This window comes from Grampus griseus (genome assembly GCF_964374135.1).
Source record: "Grampus griseus genome assembly, chromosome: 9".
NCBI lineage: Eukaryota > Metazoa > Chordata > Mammalia > Artiodactyla > Delphinidae > Grampus > Grampus griseus.
In genome coordinates this window covers 37185057-37202717 of record NC_139003.1, presented here as the reverse complement: position 1 = coordinate 37202717, position 17661 = coordinate 37185057, and the positions used below count along the sequence as shown (strand labels likewise).

General features: G+C 39.1%; 1 protein-coding gene across 1 annotated transcript in view; it reads right to left on the bottom strand.

Moving 5' to 3' along the window:
- The window catches only part of DOCK4 (dedicator of cytokinesis 4), a gene marked incomplete at its 5' end in the record, with an annotated part of 331569 nt that overhangs the window by 35588 nt on the left and 278320 nt on the right, over positions 1-17661 (bottom strand). The window contains 5 exons of the mRNA XM_082661517.1: positions 1425-1529; positions 3339-3425; positions 5692-5840; positions 12932-13025; positions 17166-17226. Of these exons, the coding sequence (XP_082517643.1) occupies positions 1425-1529; positions 3339-3425; positions 5692-5840; positions 12932-13025; positions 17166-17226 (496 nt within the window). The remainder of the gene's footprint in view (positions 1-1424; positions 1530-3338; positions 3426-5691; positions 5841-12931; positions 13026-17165; positions 17227-17661) is intronic.

The window sequence follows — 17661 nt, the reverse complement described above, 5'->3', positions numbered from 1 at the left end:
CATCTTTGCATGATTTTGAACCAAGAGAGGAAGGGGATCTGCAGCAGCAGAGTCATGTCTGGACCCTCCTGTGGGGTCTCGGCCCTTTGTGCTCCTCACAGCTCTAGAACGTCCTTCCTTCCCCTCAGAACTTGGACCCAGGCCCTGTGTACTCTGTGGGGAGTGGCTGATCACAGCCTAGGACCAGCATGTCCATTTTCAAGATGTAGTCTTTCAAATTCAGCATGTGTTCTGAGTTTGCCACTATTTTTTATTTGGAATCAAGTTTTCCTTTGTCTTCAGGCAGGTCCATCTCCTGAGCCAACAATGTGACCGGGTACGTCACGTGGCTCCTCTTTAATCCAACAAAGAGATTTTACTTATGTCTGCGTGGCACCCAAATACACGGTCATTTCAATCAGCTAAAGATGACTGATTTGTTATTTGAGCATTCGTTCTACGTAATACTAAATCAATCTTTGCCTATGGTGTTTGGGTATTTTATATATATGTATGAATAAAGGTTTTATATATATTAAACCTTTATTCTGAAAGGCAGGTAAGTTAATGATTATTAAAGAAAAAATGAAGTCAAATCTTTCTTCTCTCTGTTCGCCTTCAAGTACCCCCATCCTGTATCTATCCATAGGTACTGACAGTTAAAGCAAGGTATTTAGGGCAACACAAATACCAAAATATTTGTATATTGAGATTTAAAGTTTGTAACGAATTCACTCAGTGTTACAAAATTATCCTAGATACTTCTCCTTAGTTGCCTGGGGAGGTGAATTCCCTCTCCCAACCAATGCTTTTAGGCAAGCAAGTGTAAGTGCGATGTTACTTATCGAAATGTTATGTAAGTATTCAAGCACATAAGAGACTACTCGGTACAGTGTGAACAACGGTGAGAATGGAATCAAGCATTTTACTATCCAGTAGGTACCTTAGAGAGTCTGGAAATTTTTCCTTTGTAGAAATAGTTTCTACTAGCAATAAACTGCATCTCTTTGCTGGGTGCCATTTAGCTTTTCACAGAATCGACTAGGCCAAACAATGCTCTTCACGTGATTCTGGAGGAAGAGTTTGCGTATAATGTGAAACTGCTATGTTTTCTGCAACTCCAGCCACTTCTATTGAATGCTAACTCTACGGAAACCGCATTCTGAAGAGAGACTCTCTATCACACAGGGGAAGCAACTGTAATTGCCAGAGACTGCTCATGAGATATAGTAAGCTTAGAAACTTAAGAAGAAAAATCAAACGATTGTTTGGAATCTTGGGAAATTACTAGATGAGTGTGTTTGCAAACTACAAAGTTAAAAGAAAATCTCATGACGTTATTTTACCCTGTCTTAAAAGGATAAAATGTCATTCAGATCTTAGTTTGCTTGATTGGGATATCTATACTGGAAGTATAAAAGCAAATTAAATAGTATATTACTTACTCTTAAGAAAAATGGAAATTTCTTCCCATAAAATCCAACTCTGAAGAACTCTGGCTCAAGACGTTGCTGGTCCATAATTTTGTCATACAAAGAGGCTTCCATCATCTAGCAAAGAACAGGGGAAATTTTAATCATTTTATCTCATCTTTTAGCTCTACCACTTTATAGAAGAGGATATTTCTTCTACAAAAAGGAGAACATCATTTAGTTCAGTTTGCAGAAAAGAAGGTTTGACTCCCTTTCTGTGCTTTAAGGCAGGGATCAGCAAACTTACTCTGTAAATGACCAGGCGATAAATATTTTAGACTTTGCAGGCCACATGGTCCCTGTCACAATTACTCAATTCTGCGAAGCACAGAGGCTGCAGTTTCCCGACCCCTGCTTTAAAGGATCGAGTATGTTATTATATGTTCTTACCAGAGAGAATGATTTCTACGCACCTGGTCTATCGAGGACATATTTTCTTCACAGTAAGATAAAAATTAACATGAACTGTTAGAGGCAAATTCTGGAGAATTCTCGTACGCACCTGTGGATTTGGTTTTCCTGGGTCATGGTAATTTGGGACATTTGGAAGGTGCAACCTTGTACAGGTTGGACAGGGATAAACCAATAAACCAAACCAAAGGGGGCCCATAGTGCAAAGTGCTGTCTGGGCTGAAAGCTCTTAAATGTGTCTTTGACAAGGTTGGAACTACGAAGTACATAAAGCTTATGGTTCCCCATTCATGGTATTATCATCCCCAGGGTTTCCACAGAAAGACTAATAATTCACTTGAAAACATTCCCCCTTCCCCCGCCCCCAGTAACAGCCCCCCAAAGAGCAGTTGGCATGAAGTGCAATGCTTTGCATTTATAAAAATCTTAGTGACTATGGCACCCAAGGGCTCTAATGGGTAAACATTGTAACCTCGATTCTATTCCAGGGACAGGATGCCAAGAGAAGCACAACAACATTTTTATATAAAACTGCAGTGCCTGCCAGCGCCCGCATGATGAACTGAAGTTAAAACAAGGTTTTTCCTCCTTGGTTTTGATGTTAGGAGAAATATCGATGAACTGCTGACATGAAATACTACGCCCAAAGTACAGGGCCAGCTCCCGCCAGCTGAAAAAGTTACTGGTGGTATAAGGGATTTTGAGCTGTTAAAGGTTTACGAGATCATCTCTTAAATTGCTACCTCAGAATTAAAAGGAAACATCATCATCTTTTTAAAAAATGTATATATAAAGGCTGATGATCCTGTTTTAGAAACCCTGAAGAGCTTAAGTGTTACAAGATGACACCAAATGTTCATGACTTTAAAGAATAGGACTTGGAGTACCAGAGAGACTTGCATGAATTTGAAATAAAAGAAGGTATAAAACATTTGTTCAGGGACACAAAATATTAAACTCCTTGGGCTCTTGGGTACTAAGACCTTGGTTTCAGTTTAGCAAATAAAAACATATTTCTGAAGTGAAAAAGATTTGACACCTATAGAAGTTAACCCCCAAATAGTTAAAAACGTGTCAGCTAGTCATTTTTACTATTTTGCTGCGCAGATTATGGGACTAAGAATGGTACATTGTTACAGAGATTTGTGTGCAAGTGGCAAGCTCTTCTAATAGTGTGGAGAGTTTCCTCAACAAACTGAAAGTATTTATCTTGGGTTAAATTTTATATTTCATATGTCAGATGTGTTTAGAATAGATCAAGGGCTCCCTTTTTGTATATTAATCAGAAAAATCACGCAGATCAACGTGCTATTTCTCTGTATAAATAGAGGAGTATGCTTCAGAGGAAAGGCATCTTTAAAAAGCTTTCTGCAAGACATATCAAGACTATCACAAAGCTAATTTCATAGCGCCATATTGGAAAGCTAAGCAAAAAAGGATTCCGTAACCCGATTAGGATGCATCCAGGTACCTTACCCTCATCTTGCTCAGGTTTCTATAATCATAATAACTTTCGTACTGCTCTGCAATCTTCCGGCACAAGATGATGCCATTCTCCCAACACTGTGGACAAGTGAATGACATAAATGTTCATGATCTCACAACATTTACTAACTCCCACCCAGAGGTCAGGAGGTGACTGCTTTCAGATGATCAAGCCTTACTTCTTAACCTTTATAACCTACCCTTAAGGTACCACTGCAATTTTATGCATGAAAACAGCATGTAATTAATGTGTTAACTATTAAAAATCTTTAGAGAGTGGGAAATGATAACCCACCACAAGTCATTAACATATGGCACAAAAACAACATTTCCTGGCATCATTTCAAAATTATCATGTTGAAGATGTGGTGTATATATATATATATATATACACATACATACATATAATGGAATATTACTCAGCCATCAAAAATAATGAAATAATGCCATTTGTAGCAACACAGATGAACCTAGAGATTATCACTAAAGCAAAGTAAGTCAGACAGAGAAAGACAAACACCATATGATATCACTTGTATGTGGGATCTAAAATACAACACAAATCAACATATCTACGAAACAAAGAAAGACTCACAGACACAGAAAACAGACGTGGTTGCCAAGGGTGTGGGGGTGGGAGAGGGATGGAGTGGGAGTTTGGGTTTAGCAGATGCAAACTAGTATATATAGGATGGATAAACAACAAGGTCCTACTGCATAGCACAGGGAACTATATCCAATAGCCTGTGACAAACCATAATGGAAAAGAATATGAAAAAAAAATATATGTACAACTGAGTCACTTTGCTGTACCAAAGAAATTAACACAACATTGTAAATCAACTCTACTTCAATAAAAATTTTTTAAAAAAGTAATAATTTATAGGTAAAAAACAAAGAAACAAAATTATCATCTTGAAATAACTGCTGTTCCACAATGGTCAAGGAGACGAATAAACAGGCCCTCAATGCTGGGGTGGGGGGAACTGCCACCGACCCCTAAGGCCCAATTATCCACAACTGGCACAGTGGATTCCTTGTTTGGCCCAATTTCACTTGGAAATTGTGAGGGTTTAACCCAGCTGGTTACTCTAAGGAGAAATGCAGAAATTCTTTGATCTAGCTCAGGTATCGGCAAATTTATTCACCAAACAGTAAATACTTTAGGTTTTGTGGACCATACAGCCTTTGTCACAACCACTCAACTGCTGTTAAATCATGAAAACACATCCGTATAGACACACATGAGCTTGTCTGGGTTCCAATAAAACTTTACAGACAATGAAAAGGGAACTTCATGTAATTTTCTCATGTCAAATCATTCTTCTTTTGATTTTGTTCAACCAATTAAAAATGTAAAAGTGATTCTTAGATTGTGGGTCAAACAGAAACAGTCAGTGAACCATTTGACCCATGGGCCATAGTCTCCAAGCCCTGATCCAGCACAAGCTCCTGAGAATGGGCCAAGAGATGCAGCCAGAGGTTTTGTAACAGCTTATCTTAAGGGTGGAAACTTTACTGCAGGAGGGCACAGAGGCATTTCTTTGCTATTAACGTAACGAACGATATGTCAGTGTAGTTTGATAAATAATAGAAGAGGATAGGAAAGAAGCAATTCCCTTTCATCAAATTTTTAGGTGTACCCAATTATGTCTTATAAGAGAATGACAGCCACTGGTTGTATTTTAATTTCCTGTTTAACCTTGGCACTTTGGAAGACATACGTAAATCTAAGACACATATCACCAAAGCATCCAAGTGTTCAAATCAACTGGGGTCAGATTCACAATTATTTTTCTTCAAGAGCACTACAAACCCTTGAAGAGGGAGCAGGGGACAGGGAGGTGATGTGCTGAATTGCCTTATTAGCTCAGGGAGGTTTTCAGCACCCCATGGCAACTCTCAGTATATGACGGGATACCATAAAATGCTGTAAACAAATTTAGTTTCATTTATTTTACCTTAAAAAGAAAGTGGAAGGAGGCAGATTACTACATGCCAATCTGGGGAGCTGAGTGAGGTGTGATAATGGTTTTTCAGAAAATAAAATGCCTGGGTGTCAAAACCTCTAGATCAGTGTTTCTCAAGGTGGGGTCCCATGTTCATACACATTGGAATTTCCTGGAGTCCTTGTTAAAATTGCAGAATCCCTTGCCTCAAGCCAGACTTACTTAATCAGAATGTCCAGGAGTAGGGCCTGGGAATCTTAATTTCAATAAACTCTTTGGAGTCTTTAATGCACATTGAAATTCGAGGGCCCCTGCTTGAAGAGGTGAACATCAATGAACTAAAAGAAATGTGACAATCACCTTGCGAGATGCCACGGGTGGGCGGGGCCACCTACCTTGCCTCTGTCAAAGTTCTGGATGATGGCGAGGTGCAGGTGCTCCTTGCGCTGCCATTCTGTCTGCATGGGGTAGGTCAGGAACTCCCGGAGGGGCCGATCAGACCATTCCAGCAGCTCATCATATAACAGGAGAGTATACGCGGCCTCTGAAATTCAAGTGGGAAGGTGATGATCGAGACAGGACCCCAAAGAACCTCCCTTCAAACGGGGCTGGTTTGGGACAAACTGGAGAAAATAACTATTTTCTGAATGTCATGATACTAAAGAAAAAAATGTCCAGAATATATGCAACAGAAGGTTAATGAATGATGAGTTCCCCTGGGAGATGGAATTATCAGAGATTTGTGTTTGATCTTTTGGTTCTCTTTATGCTCTCTTTCTCTCCTTCCCTCCTTTTTTCCCCCCATAACGTTCATATGCTACCAGCATATGATAATAAAAATAAAAATGTTTAAGGGTATCTCTGTAGCTGGTTCAAAGATGTAGGCAGGGGAGACATGCCTTTGTTTGCTCGGAAGTTCACGGGTAAATCCCTTGGAGTGGGACTATGGGCATCTTCCAAAGGGCATGCTTAGGAAGCAAAAAATGATAGCTAAATTCTCCTGGATAATAAAAGCTGAAAAATCTGAGAGTGGTGTGTGTGTGTGTGTGTGTGTGTGTGTGTGTGTGTGTGTGTGTGTGTTGGGGGGGGTCGGGGTACAGGCAGAATTTGGGAGGGGCAAAGCTAGAGAGGAGCCGAGCTCAGAGAAGAAAAATTTTTGAAATCTAGCAACAGAGGAAGGACAAGAAAGAGTAAAAGTATTGGATAAACAGTGTGTGTGTGTGTGTGTGTGTGTGTGTGTGTGTGTGTGTGTGTGTGTGTGTGTGTGTGTGTGTGTGTGTGTGTGAGACAGAGAGGGAAAACAAACTGCGGAGGCTGTGTGCTATGACCCCCATGGTTAGTCCCAACAAATCTTCAGTAATGGCTACTAAAGTCATGACATGTTTGGTGTGGTTGGAATTTCTTGGGGAAACATGAAAAGAGATGACATTCTATACACATGTGTGAAAATGGTGACCCACAGGCTTAAGCATAGTTGACAGGTAGTGTATTTAACAGAATACTTGCTATTCGGCAGGTCTCTTCTTTTCCTGAACCATAAATATGGCCAAATACATCAAGAATAGGAACCAGAATTCACTGTCACCGATGAAGGACTATAATAATAATCATCGAACACTATAACAGCCAACTCATTTACTGCATTGAATAAAATGAACAAACCCTTATGTTATTTATCTATTTAACTACCACCTCCACACACGTCTCAAAAGACACAGTAGGAGCTTTTGCCACAATATCCATAAATGATAATTCTTTTTTTCACTTATTTGCTTGAAGGGTAACTACACATAAAGCTCTTAAGTAACATGTTAAGTTCTAGTACTATGATTTGGCTATCTCAATGTATCACATAGAGTTGCGATAAAGAGCTAGATTCCTATCACTTTTCTCTTTTCTCCCAAGTGTAGAAGTCCTGTAAGGCACAGGCTCTGGCGGTTCTTCCTCTTTAATTACCTTTGGTGAGCTCAGTCCTGCAGCTTCAATGACTGTAGCAAAAGCTTTCATCACCCGCCAGCGGTCTCCTATCCCCCAGCATTCAGTTTGTGCACTGTTACCAATATGACTTTCCTTCACTGCAAATGATCACATTGCTCCCCTGATTAAAACTAGCCAATGACTCTAAGTAACTAACAGAACAAATTTATATTTCCTAAAGTGACAGAGAAGGCTGCCCATGATATGGTCCCTCCGCTCACATATTCCCACTGTTCCTCCACTTATTGCAGGTAAGAAGGAGCCCACCACTGTCTCTCCTAAGAAGCCTCCAGCCCCCTTGACCCCATTATCAGCTTTTGCTGAATGAAACAAGATGCATCCTGACCCAGAGGCAGCTGCCCACCAGGGACAGAGGTGGCTTCTCTTGCTTGGGCACTGGACAAACCCTTTCTTGTGGTGAGATGGAGAGAGGGAATATCCGCTAAAGGGTGTTGGTTAATAAGTGGATGCAGAAACAGCTGAATTGCCACAACGTAGGTTGCCATGGAAGACTGCTTTACAGAGGACAAGAATGGTGATGATAATAACCAGATCATCAGAGCTGTGCTGTATTTGAATAGCCTTCTACTTTTCTCTGAGGCCTCCTGAGATAATTTCCTAATCTTTAATTACCCACATATTCTTATCATGCCAAGCACCTAAGAAAACCCCACGTGTGTCTTTGTTTTTCCATCCACACTCTTTGCTCGTGTTATCCGAACAAACTAAGGTTCCCCTCACTTATCACACCAACTGACACCTATGGTCCTTCACAGCCTGTTCCTTCAAGCCTTTCCGCTTTAACTACTAAATAACTCCTATTTTCTCTTAGTGATGCAGCTCAGGAATTATCATCTTTGTCTCTCAAATTTCTTGTGTGTCTCCCTGAGCACTCAAAAAATACCCTTAAGACTAACCATGTCACAGTGAAAAGGGGGAGGGGTGAGGACTGAGGGTCCTCACTCCCCACAGTTGAAGCCTGCAGCTGACCACAGGGTGGTACCTAAAAGGCAATGAAGGTCAAATTCACAGAGACAGAAAGTAGAATGGTGGTTCCCAGGGACTGGGGGAGGGGAAAATGAGAAGTTATTGTTTAATGGGTACAGGGTTTCAGATTGGACAGGTGAAAAAGTTCTGGAGACAGATGGTGGTGACGGTTGCACAACAATGTGAATGTACTTAATGCCACCGAACTGTACACTGAAAAATAGGTAAGATGGTAAATTTTATGTTATGTATATTTTACCACAATAAAAAAGGGGGAGCAATGAAGAGTTTCTAATCCCTAAACTGCTTTCCAAATCATGTTTGCCCTGGGAAGGTCCAGGGGATGGCTGGAAGGTCACGTGTGGGTGACTTGCCCCTGGGAAGTGTGGAAAAACAAGTAAGCATTGGTGTGCCAGCAGAGGAAGCTGAAAAATGACGGAATGGTGACATGGGAAGGGTGTGAAAACAAATTACACCTGTTTCAGAATTTGATTCGGGAAAATCATGATGAATACCTGAGGTAAACAGTGTGTGTAAAGGAAGCATTAAAGGAAACATGTATGCCTTTGAGGTGTTAACAACAGACTACTAAGGTTGTTTGAATACATTAACAAATTGTAAATGTTTTATTATATGTTGTATACTTATTCCTCTATATCTTTAGAAGACAATACTACATATTGAAAAGAGAAGGATGAATCACATCCAGAATTTCCAATAGACAATGTTTTTAAAAGTGTTTATAATTCTGAACAAAAGGCATCATCACATAATTAAATATGGGCTATCTCATTCCATTGTTTTGAGATGTGTACAATGAGGACACCAATATGCAAAAAGAAATAACACAGGAGAAGAGTGGAGATGAATCAAGTAATGGAGGGCACTGTCACAGAGGGCTGGAAAGGGTTAAGCCATTTAAACTGCATCCTATAAAGATAGAGAAGTTTTTCCATCAATTTCCCTTTCTCCAAGGACACACAAAAATGAGGACAGAAGAGAAATAAGAAAAATGTTATATAGGAAAAGAAGTTATTTCTTATGACTTTGGGGAACATAAAAACTGCAAGCTGAGTAAACAAATTAAAGAAAAAAATTTATTCGTTTCCAAAATAGACAGATTTGGATTTTCAGAAAACGAAAATGTATCTGTTACATATCTGCAAGAGCTTGCCCTCACTTCCCTCTCTCATTTCTTTTTTTTATGGACTTTAAAATAAAAGAAGTCTACTAGGTTGTTTTCAAAGATAGATAAACTAGGTTCACCATTTCTCTCAAAAATTGGCTACAAACTACTTTAAAATGACCACTTAAACTCCCAGACAACAGAGTTAGCTCAAAAATCTTAGTTTATTTCATCAAAACTATCAGCACATCTGTGTGAAGAGATACTGGGGCTTCCTCAGTGATTAAGGAATTAGCAATATTGAAAGAGAGAAATCTGCTCTCAGGGTATTAAAATCTCATTGAGTGCATTCATTAGTAATGCAATTATTTAAGTCTCACACTGCTAGGCACTAGTCAAAGAACTGGGAAGACTAAGAAGAAAACATCATTTCTGTCCTCAAGGAACTTATCCTTCAACTAAAGATCTCTCTACTACCTACCTATGTACCTATTAACACACACACACACACACATATATACACCTTATATAACTATGAATAAAAACAACATGCTAAATGTTTTAATGGAAATCTGAAAAAACTGCAGTGGGAAAAGAGTTGGAAATATCAACTCAGCCCATGGCAGGGAGTGCTGAGTCATAGAGTTGATGAGGGAAGTGAAGGAAGGTAAACACGCGCGTCCGGAGCCTGTGCCCCGCAATGGGAGAGGCCACAACAGTGAGAGGCCAGCGTACCGCAAAAAAAAAAAAAAAAAAAAAAAAAAAATGTAAACAGTGATGCTCTTAAGTGATACAGTGGAACTGTAGCTAGAGGCATATTTAAATTCTGGGAACAAGAGCACCACTTCAGAAAGGTTCCTTTACTCTTTTAGAGCTGAGGGAGGAACCATGATTCAGGAGTTCTTTGGAAGAACAGTGTGGCAAAAGACTAAGATTTGTAGTTCCTAAATCCAATTAAAGGGTGCTCATTCTTGTTAAGATGTAGTAAGCACATTCTCGTGTATCTTTCCCACTGATTCAACTAAAAACCCCAGACAAAATATGTAAAGCAACTATTGGAGAATTCTGAACAGTAAATGAGAAGGTAGACAGGACAGTAAAATCAATACTCAAAAGAAGGACCACAGAGTGGTGAGTTCCTTGTTTTTATTTTTTGCCTTTTCTATCTCCTGGCTTAGCCTTCCCTGCCTCCTGGAACTGCAAATGGAAACAGACAGAAAAAGCTCCAAGAAAAGCTCCTCTAGTCAGAGGACTGGGAAGAGGACCTTCTGGGGGATGGAGTACTTTTTTTTTTTGCGGTATGCGGGCCTCTCACTGTTGTGGCCTCTCCCGTTGCGGAGCACAGGCTCCAGACGCGCAGGCTCAGTGGCCATGGCTCACGGGACTAGCTGCTCCGCGGCATGTGGGATCTTCCCGGACCGGGGAACGAACCCGTGTCCCCTGCATCGGCAGGCGGACTCTCAACCACTGCGCCACCAGGGAAGCCCGGATGGAGTACTTTTGACTCTTCTGGTCCACTCTGAGTCCCGGGGACAAAGCTGTAAACCTGAAGTGTGACAATAGGGGCAATCACAGTGGCAGCAGCAACAGCTTCCATTTTTCTCTTTTCTTTCACTGCTTTGTCCCCAGGGAGACCAACTGTACATAGTACATCATAGTGTGGAGGATCAAGCCTTGGCTCTGAGTGCTTTGGCTTGGATCAAGTGAGAGTACTAGGAAAAGGAGCCCCTGGGAGATGGGAAGAGTGAGAAATATCAGAGAGAGGAAGGAGATGGAGGAAGGAATTTTTAAATTCTGTGTATGACTTCCTTGGGCTCACCCCCAAGCTGCACATGTGCAGAATGAACTAGAATCAACATAACAAAGATTTTGATAAATGACTTATGGTATAGATAAATGTCCATGTCCCAGACTCTCCCTGGGTGACATACATGCAGGAAAGACCAGGAATGTGCTGCAAAGGCTTTGATAACTAAACTGACCTTCAAAAGGTGGCTCAGGACTTGAGGTCCGAAACTAACTGATTTTCTGCTAAAATAAAAATAGTCAATATTCTCCAGAAGATGAACTCTCATAATATTCAAAATGCCCAGGATATAATCCAAAATTACTTGACATTCAAAGAACCAGGAAAACTAAACAAATCTCAAAGGGAAAAGGCCATAACAGATGCCAATTCCAAGATGATTCAGTTGTTGAAATTATAGGCAAATACTAAGAAATAGCTATTACAACCATGCTACTTGAAGAAAAAGTGAACACTAGTGAAATAAATAGAAAGATACATGTTCTTTGCAAAGAAATTGAAGCTATTAAAAAAACAGCCAAATAAGAATTTTAGAATTATATAATAAAAATAACAAAAACTAAAATTTCACTGGAAGGGCTCAATAGTTGAATGGAAATGATAGAGGAGAAGCAAAGGACTTGAAAATGGATGAAGCGAAATGATCCAATCTGAAAAACAGAAAGAAGAAAAATTGAAAAAAAAAAACCTCAAAAAACAAACCAGGGTCTGAGAAACTTATAGAATGATACCAAAAGGTCATAAAACTGGCCATCCATAAAACTGGAGTCCCAAAAGAGAGAATCAGTGCAGAAAATATATTTGAAGAAATAATGCCTGAAAACTTCCCAAATTTGGTGAAGGAAATAAGTTTATAGATCCAAGAAACTCAGCAAACCCAACCAGGATAAACTTAAAGAAAACCATGCCCATATATGTCATAACTGAACTGCTGAAAACCGAAGAGAAAATCTTGAAAGCAACCAGAGACAATTACACATTACATACAGGGGAACAATGTAAATGACTACAGATCTCTCATCAGAAACAATGGAGGCCAGAAGAAAGTAAAACAACATTTTTAAAGTACTGGAACAAAGATACTGTCCAAACAAAGACACTATCCAGCAAACATTTCCTTCAGGGATGAAGGTAAAATAAAGATGAAGGAAAACTAAGAATTCTTCACTATTAGATCTGCTCTAAAAGAAATACTAAAACAAGTTCTTTAGGTTGAATGAAAATGTTAACAGAGGAAAATTGAGAATTTCAGGAATGAAGAAAGACCAACAGAAATGGTAAATATCTGAGTAAATATAATAGATTATTTTTAACCTCTTAAATTCTTTAAAATAGATATGACTTAAAAATTATGACATTATCCGATGGAGTTTTCAATGTACCTAGATGTAATACCTATGACACTACAATGTAAAGTGGGGAGGTGGTAAAGTTCCTATATTTAACTTGAAGTGGTGAAATACTCACTTTAAGTAGACCGTGAAAAGTTGCTTTTTATAATTCCAAAAGCAACCTCTAAAAAACTACACAAAGAGATATAGTAAAAAAAAAAAAAAAAAAAAAAAAGCCAATACATTAAAAACATAGACTACTTAGAAACATAAATCTAATTAAAAATAAATTCCACTTTTAAAGGAGAAATGCTTGAGTCCTCAGCTCTAATTCAAAAAACAGAGGAGTTTTTAATATACCAGTGACCTGCCCACTTCCCCCAACCTGAGCCAAAAGACACAATTACCTGTGAAGTTCTGTGCTTTGAGGTGCAGATCGTAGAGTTTGTGGATATAGCGTATATACATCTCTTCCTTGTTCAGTTCAGTCTTATAGAAGTTCTATAAAAAAGAGTACAAGCATGGATAATTCCTCAACAATTAGGTTGTCAAGTATCTGCCTTTTACTCTGCTTGAAGTTTGATATCTTGAACCAAGAGAACAGATGAATTTTTCTGTATAAATGTCTTTAAAAAATTAAGTAAGGAGACCCAGTGACATATTTTTAACTCAGCACTGTCTGTATTAAACATTACTTATCATTTATTGAATAGGCTGGTAATTCCTGGAGGGATGTTATTACCACTGATTCACATTTCATTTGTTACTTTCTGTTGTTTTTTGTTAGTTTAACTGCCAGTGGACAATCAGCCTATTCAACTAAAAATATTAAAAATATGTAAGAGATTAACCTGTTTATTAAATTTGATCATGGATAGTCAAAGGATAATTTCTTTAATTTTAAACTTATTTTAAAGGTTTCCAGTTTATGACTACAACATAAAGGGATTAATAAGAGATTTTATTTCAAATTACTGTTACAGGGCTATGCTTATTGAAAATATTTGGTTTATTAAAAAAAGGTATTTGGATCTTATTAAACTTCTCTAAAATGTTTTAACATTTGTCACCAAAAAGTCAACTCTGACTTACCTGGACACATTACATTGCCATTCTAAAGGTACACTTTATAGGCATCCACATACACTCCTTTTCCACATCAGACAGTACATTAGTCCTCACTGAACTTAGTAAACATACGAGCAAAAGTGTAAGAAGTTGGAGTCCAGCAAAAGCATGATGCTGTGAGACTCTACATAAGGCAATTTTAGAAAGCAGATCATTGTACATTTTGAAATCCCTGCTAAAGCCATCTGAACTGCTATCATAACTACTGCTGTTGTTATTTATTTTATTTTATTTTTTTGCTGTTGTTATTTTGACAGATGTTACTTGGTGTGTAGAAGAAGGGAAAATGAATAGTGATGGGGGGATAAATCTGCTGACTTGAAGCAGTGACAGGCTTTTCTAGCGGGGGAAAGTCCAGGAATTCTAAACGTTTTTGAATTTGATTAGCTAGAGAGGTGCTTTGGTAATGGACCAACTAGCCAATGTGGCTGCTTAAATTGTACTTGGGCTCAAAGCCTGAGGAACTTCTGTCAATGTACTTTCTGGCCACTACCTAACAGGTGTCCATTCTTCAGTATGAGGACTCTTCTAACCTTGAGACACTGACATTTAGTTGAACGCATCATAAAAAATATTTTTTCCAATTTATACCATTATCCTTCCCCTTTTCGTCTTGTGCCTTGTAGATCTTGGCATTCTTTAAAAAGCTAAGTAAACAATGCTCTTCATATCTCTACTATAACCAAAATCATTTTAATTAGCAAGAATTGTTGTACCATAAACATAAATTTAACAACCTCATAGCAGGCTTTTATGTTATTAAAGGATAATTTGTTCTAATAGCTCTCTGGTAAGAAGCGTATTTCTTTGGGAACCAAATAAGTGATCACTCTGTAAATGAACAGTTCTTGAAAAAAAAGAAAAGCTCTCTCCAGTCAGCAGATGAGAATCTTTCACATGTGTCTGGCAAAACTAGTGACACAAAGAACAAAACAATAATTACATTTCCTTGTATTAGTCATGTCAAAGATTACCCATTTTTACCAGCCTAATACTACAGTTTAACTCTGATCTTGTAAAGAAAGCCAGAGCTCTCCCGAAGACAATCTGGAATTGATCTTTCCAAAAAGTTAAGAAAAATCTCTAGGAGGGAGGGAGTGGTTAAAAAGAACTATATTGCAGCTAGAAATCAAAAACTTTCCATATGGAGTAGAAGCTAAAAAGATTAGCTTCAAAGTTATATATTTTGTCCTTTAATAATAAGTAGTCGGGTGCTGGTTGAAATTAGAACAGCTTTCAAAGCGTTAGCATTTTCTATACGGATATTCTTTTTTTAAAAAATAAATTTATTTATTTTTGGCTGTGTTGGTTCTTTGTTGCTGCGCGCGGGCTTTCTCCAGTTGCGGCGAGCGGGGGCTACTCTTTGTTGCGGTGCTCAGGCTTCTCATTGCGGTGGCTTCTCTTGTTGCGGAGCACAGGCTCTAGGGCACGTGGGCTTCAGTAGTTGTGGCACACGGGCTCAGTAGTTGTGGCTCGCGGGCTCTAGAGCGCAGGCTCAGTAGTTGTGGTGCATGGACTTGTGGTGCATGCTCCATGGCATGTGGGATCTCCCAGGACCAGGGCTCAAACCCATGTCCCCCCTGCATTGGCTGATGGACTCTTAACCACTGCGCCTCCAGGGAAGTCTGATAAGGACTATTCTTGGTCAGTGAAAAACTAGCAAGATAAATTCATTGTCTCAGGTGGATATTGACGGGGCCACTGATTTTATTTATTAAGTCTCTGGCTTATTCCTACTGGGAAACTAGAATAAACACATTTAGGTGGAAGTATTCATTCTTTCATCCGAGGAAATGATCTCTCCTGTTATACCGGTTGAGGAAATGAACCTAGGGTCTACATTTATTCGTGTACCTCTAAACAGAGGACGCTGTGAAAGGAGATGGAGACAATGGAAGACGATTCCTTTGGAAAAAGGTAAAGGCTTTCCTTTGAGGCTATTTATGAGACTTTGTGTTTGGAGTTGGGGTAGAGCCAAGATTAAGGAGATAAACTGAGAAAACCTGAAGCTGACAGAGCACTTGGCTTTTCTCCCCAGTTACTGATGTATAAGCAGGGACGTGGAAGGAGATCAGGCTGAGGACCTTGACCCTGGTGAAAGGCCCGCAAAAAGCTGGGAAAGCACAGAAAGGAAATTTAAAAGTGGAAATGACTGTGCTCAAGGTTAGAAATAAGTGCTAAGAGTAGAGATAATGGGTTGACCCAGTGAGCTTGGCCTGATGGCCTGCAGGTTACTGTTGGGTCTGATGATACAAATTACAGAAGAAACTGCATAACAAGAGGTAGCCTGATAGAGGATGATCAGGTCTTACTATTTTTAGCAACTGATATTGGAGGTGGAGGTGTAACAATTAAATGCAAAAATGAAGAGGAAGTGGTAGGCGTGGTAAAAAAGGATAAAGTCATATACTCAGAGATGTAGTACAGTGAGAAAACAAATTAGTGAAACAGATTAAAAAGACAGTCATAAGAAAGCAAAAAATCCTGAGCTCTGAAGTGGGGCTGTGAGGGGAATAAACAAAACAAAACAAAAAAACCTGAAATCGATGAGCTAAGACAGGACAGAATCAGAATGGGGGACAAAACAAATTTTAAGGTGCAGACAAATAGAGAAAAAAAGGCATGTGACAGACTCATGTGCATCAGAGTAAGAGTTAGAATTCTGTCTGTGCAAGTACTTAGAATAGATGGTGAGGTTTCATCTATTCTACAAAACAAGAAAAACAAACCATGATATTCACTAATTTAGAACCAAAGCAGTCACAACGCATTCCTGTATTTTAAATCTGATTAAGGTAAATTATCAAAAGCATCAATTTATACTACATTAAAATTTGAAAAAGGAATGTGAATGTATAATCCTTCTTTTGCTCTGTAGTGAGAATACCATTCTATTTGATAATTAGTTATGAGACATTTCAGTACAAATTTTGTGTTCCTAGAACTGTTCTGGTGTAGCCTATTATCCTTACCCAATATTTATTTTTATTCTCAAAAACGTCTTGTTTGGGTGAGAAATTATGTGGTCATCCTAGTTATAATCCACAACTTAACAACAGCAGTATTATGGATTTAATTTGCAAAGAAGCTAGAGAGTGAAAATTCATGTGCTAAATAGGAAACTGTCATTTGTTCAGAAAAGAACATTAATATTTATTGAAACCTAGAATACATATAAGAAGGGCAGAAAGAAACTGTCTACACAAAAGTGAAAAGACTTTTCTCCAGGGACATCATGCTTTTCCCTAGGAGAGCAACAAAAGACTCCAGGGCAGAGGAGCGATGCAACAGGAGAAGCCTGGCGTCACTCTGGGATTTTACAGTGGGAACATTCTGCAGTGTTCGAAGCTCAGAATTTTCTGGCATTTAATTCAACCTGAAGCAAAAACATATCTAAACTCTTTTAAGAAACACCCAGATAAAGACACATGGTAGCTGATAAACAAAACATAGTATTTCTGTGAAAAAGCAAACGTTAGGATATAAGGAGGAAAAGGGAAATTGTTTACGAACCAGGAGGCTCACGGTGCAGCCAATCTTTTTGCCATCTACCTCGCCCATTTTCATGCAGTCCCTAAAAACAAAAAGCAAGAGTCAGAACACAGAACTTCCTTCCTAGGGGTGAACACAGTTTGTTCTTTTAGGAAGAAAAAATAAAAAAGGATCTGTCAGAGACTAGAGGCATTTGCAAGTTGCTGTTCAGATGAGGCTCAGCAGAATAGAGGCAGTGCCCCAGGAAGCGTGAGCTTGGGAGGGGGGCGGTCAGACCCTGCTGAGCACCAGTGTCGCTGAGAATTTCACTGCCAGGTGGACTGTGCTCCCTCTCAATAGACGGGGGCTCCAGGAAGGGGAGGAGTGAAGGTGTGTTATTACACACCTCTTACTTGGGGTGAGAAGGATCTGCTAAGCCTGGCCATCAGCAGTGAGAATGAAGCGTTTATTCTTAAAACACCATGCGTTTAAGTGGGATGAACTGCTTCAACAGTTTAGATCATTTCCAAATCAAAAA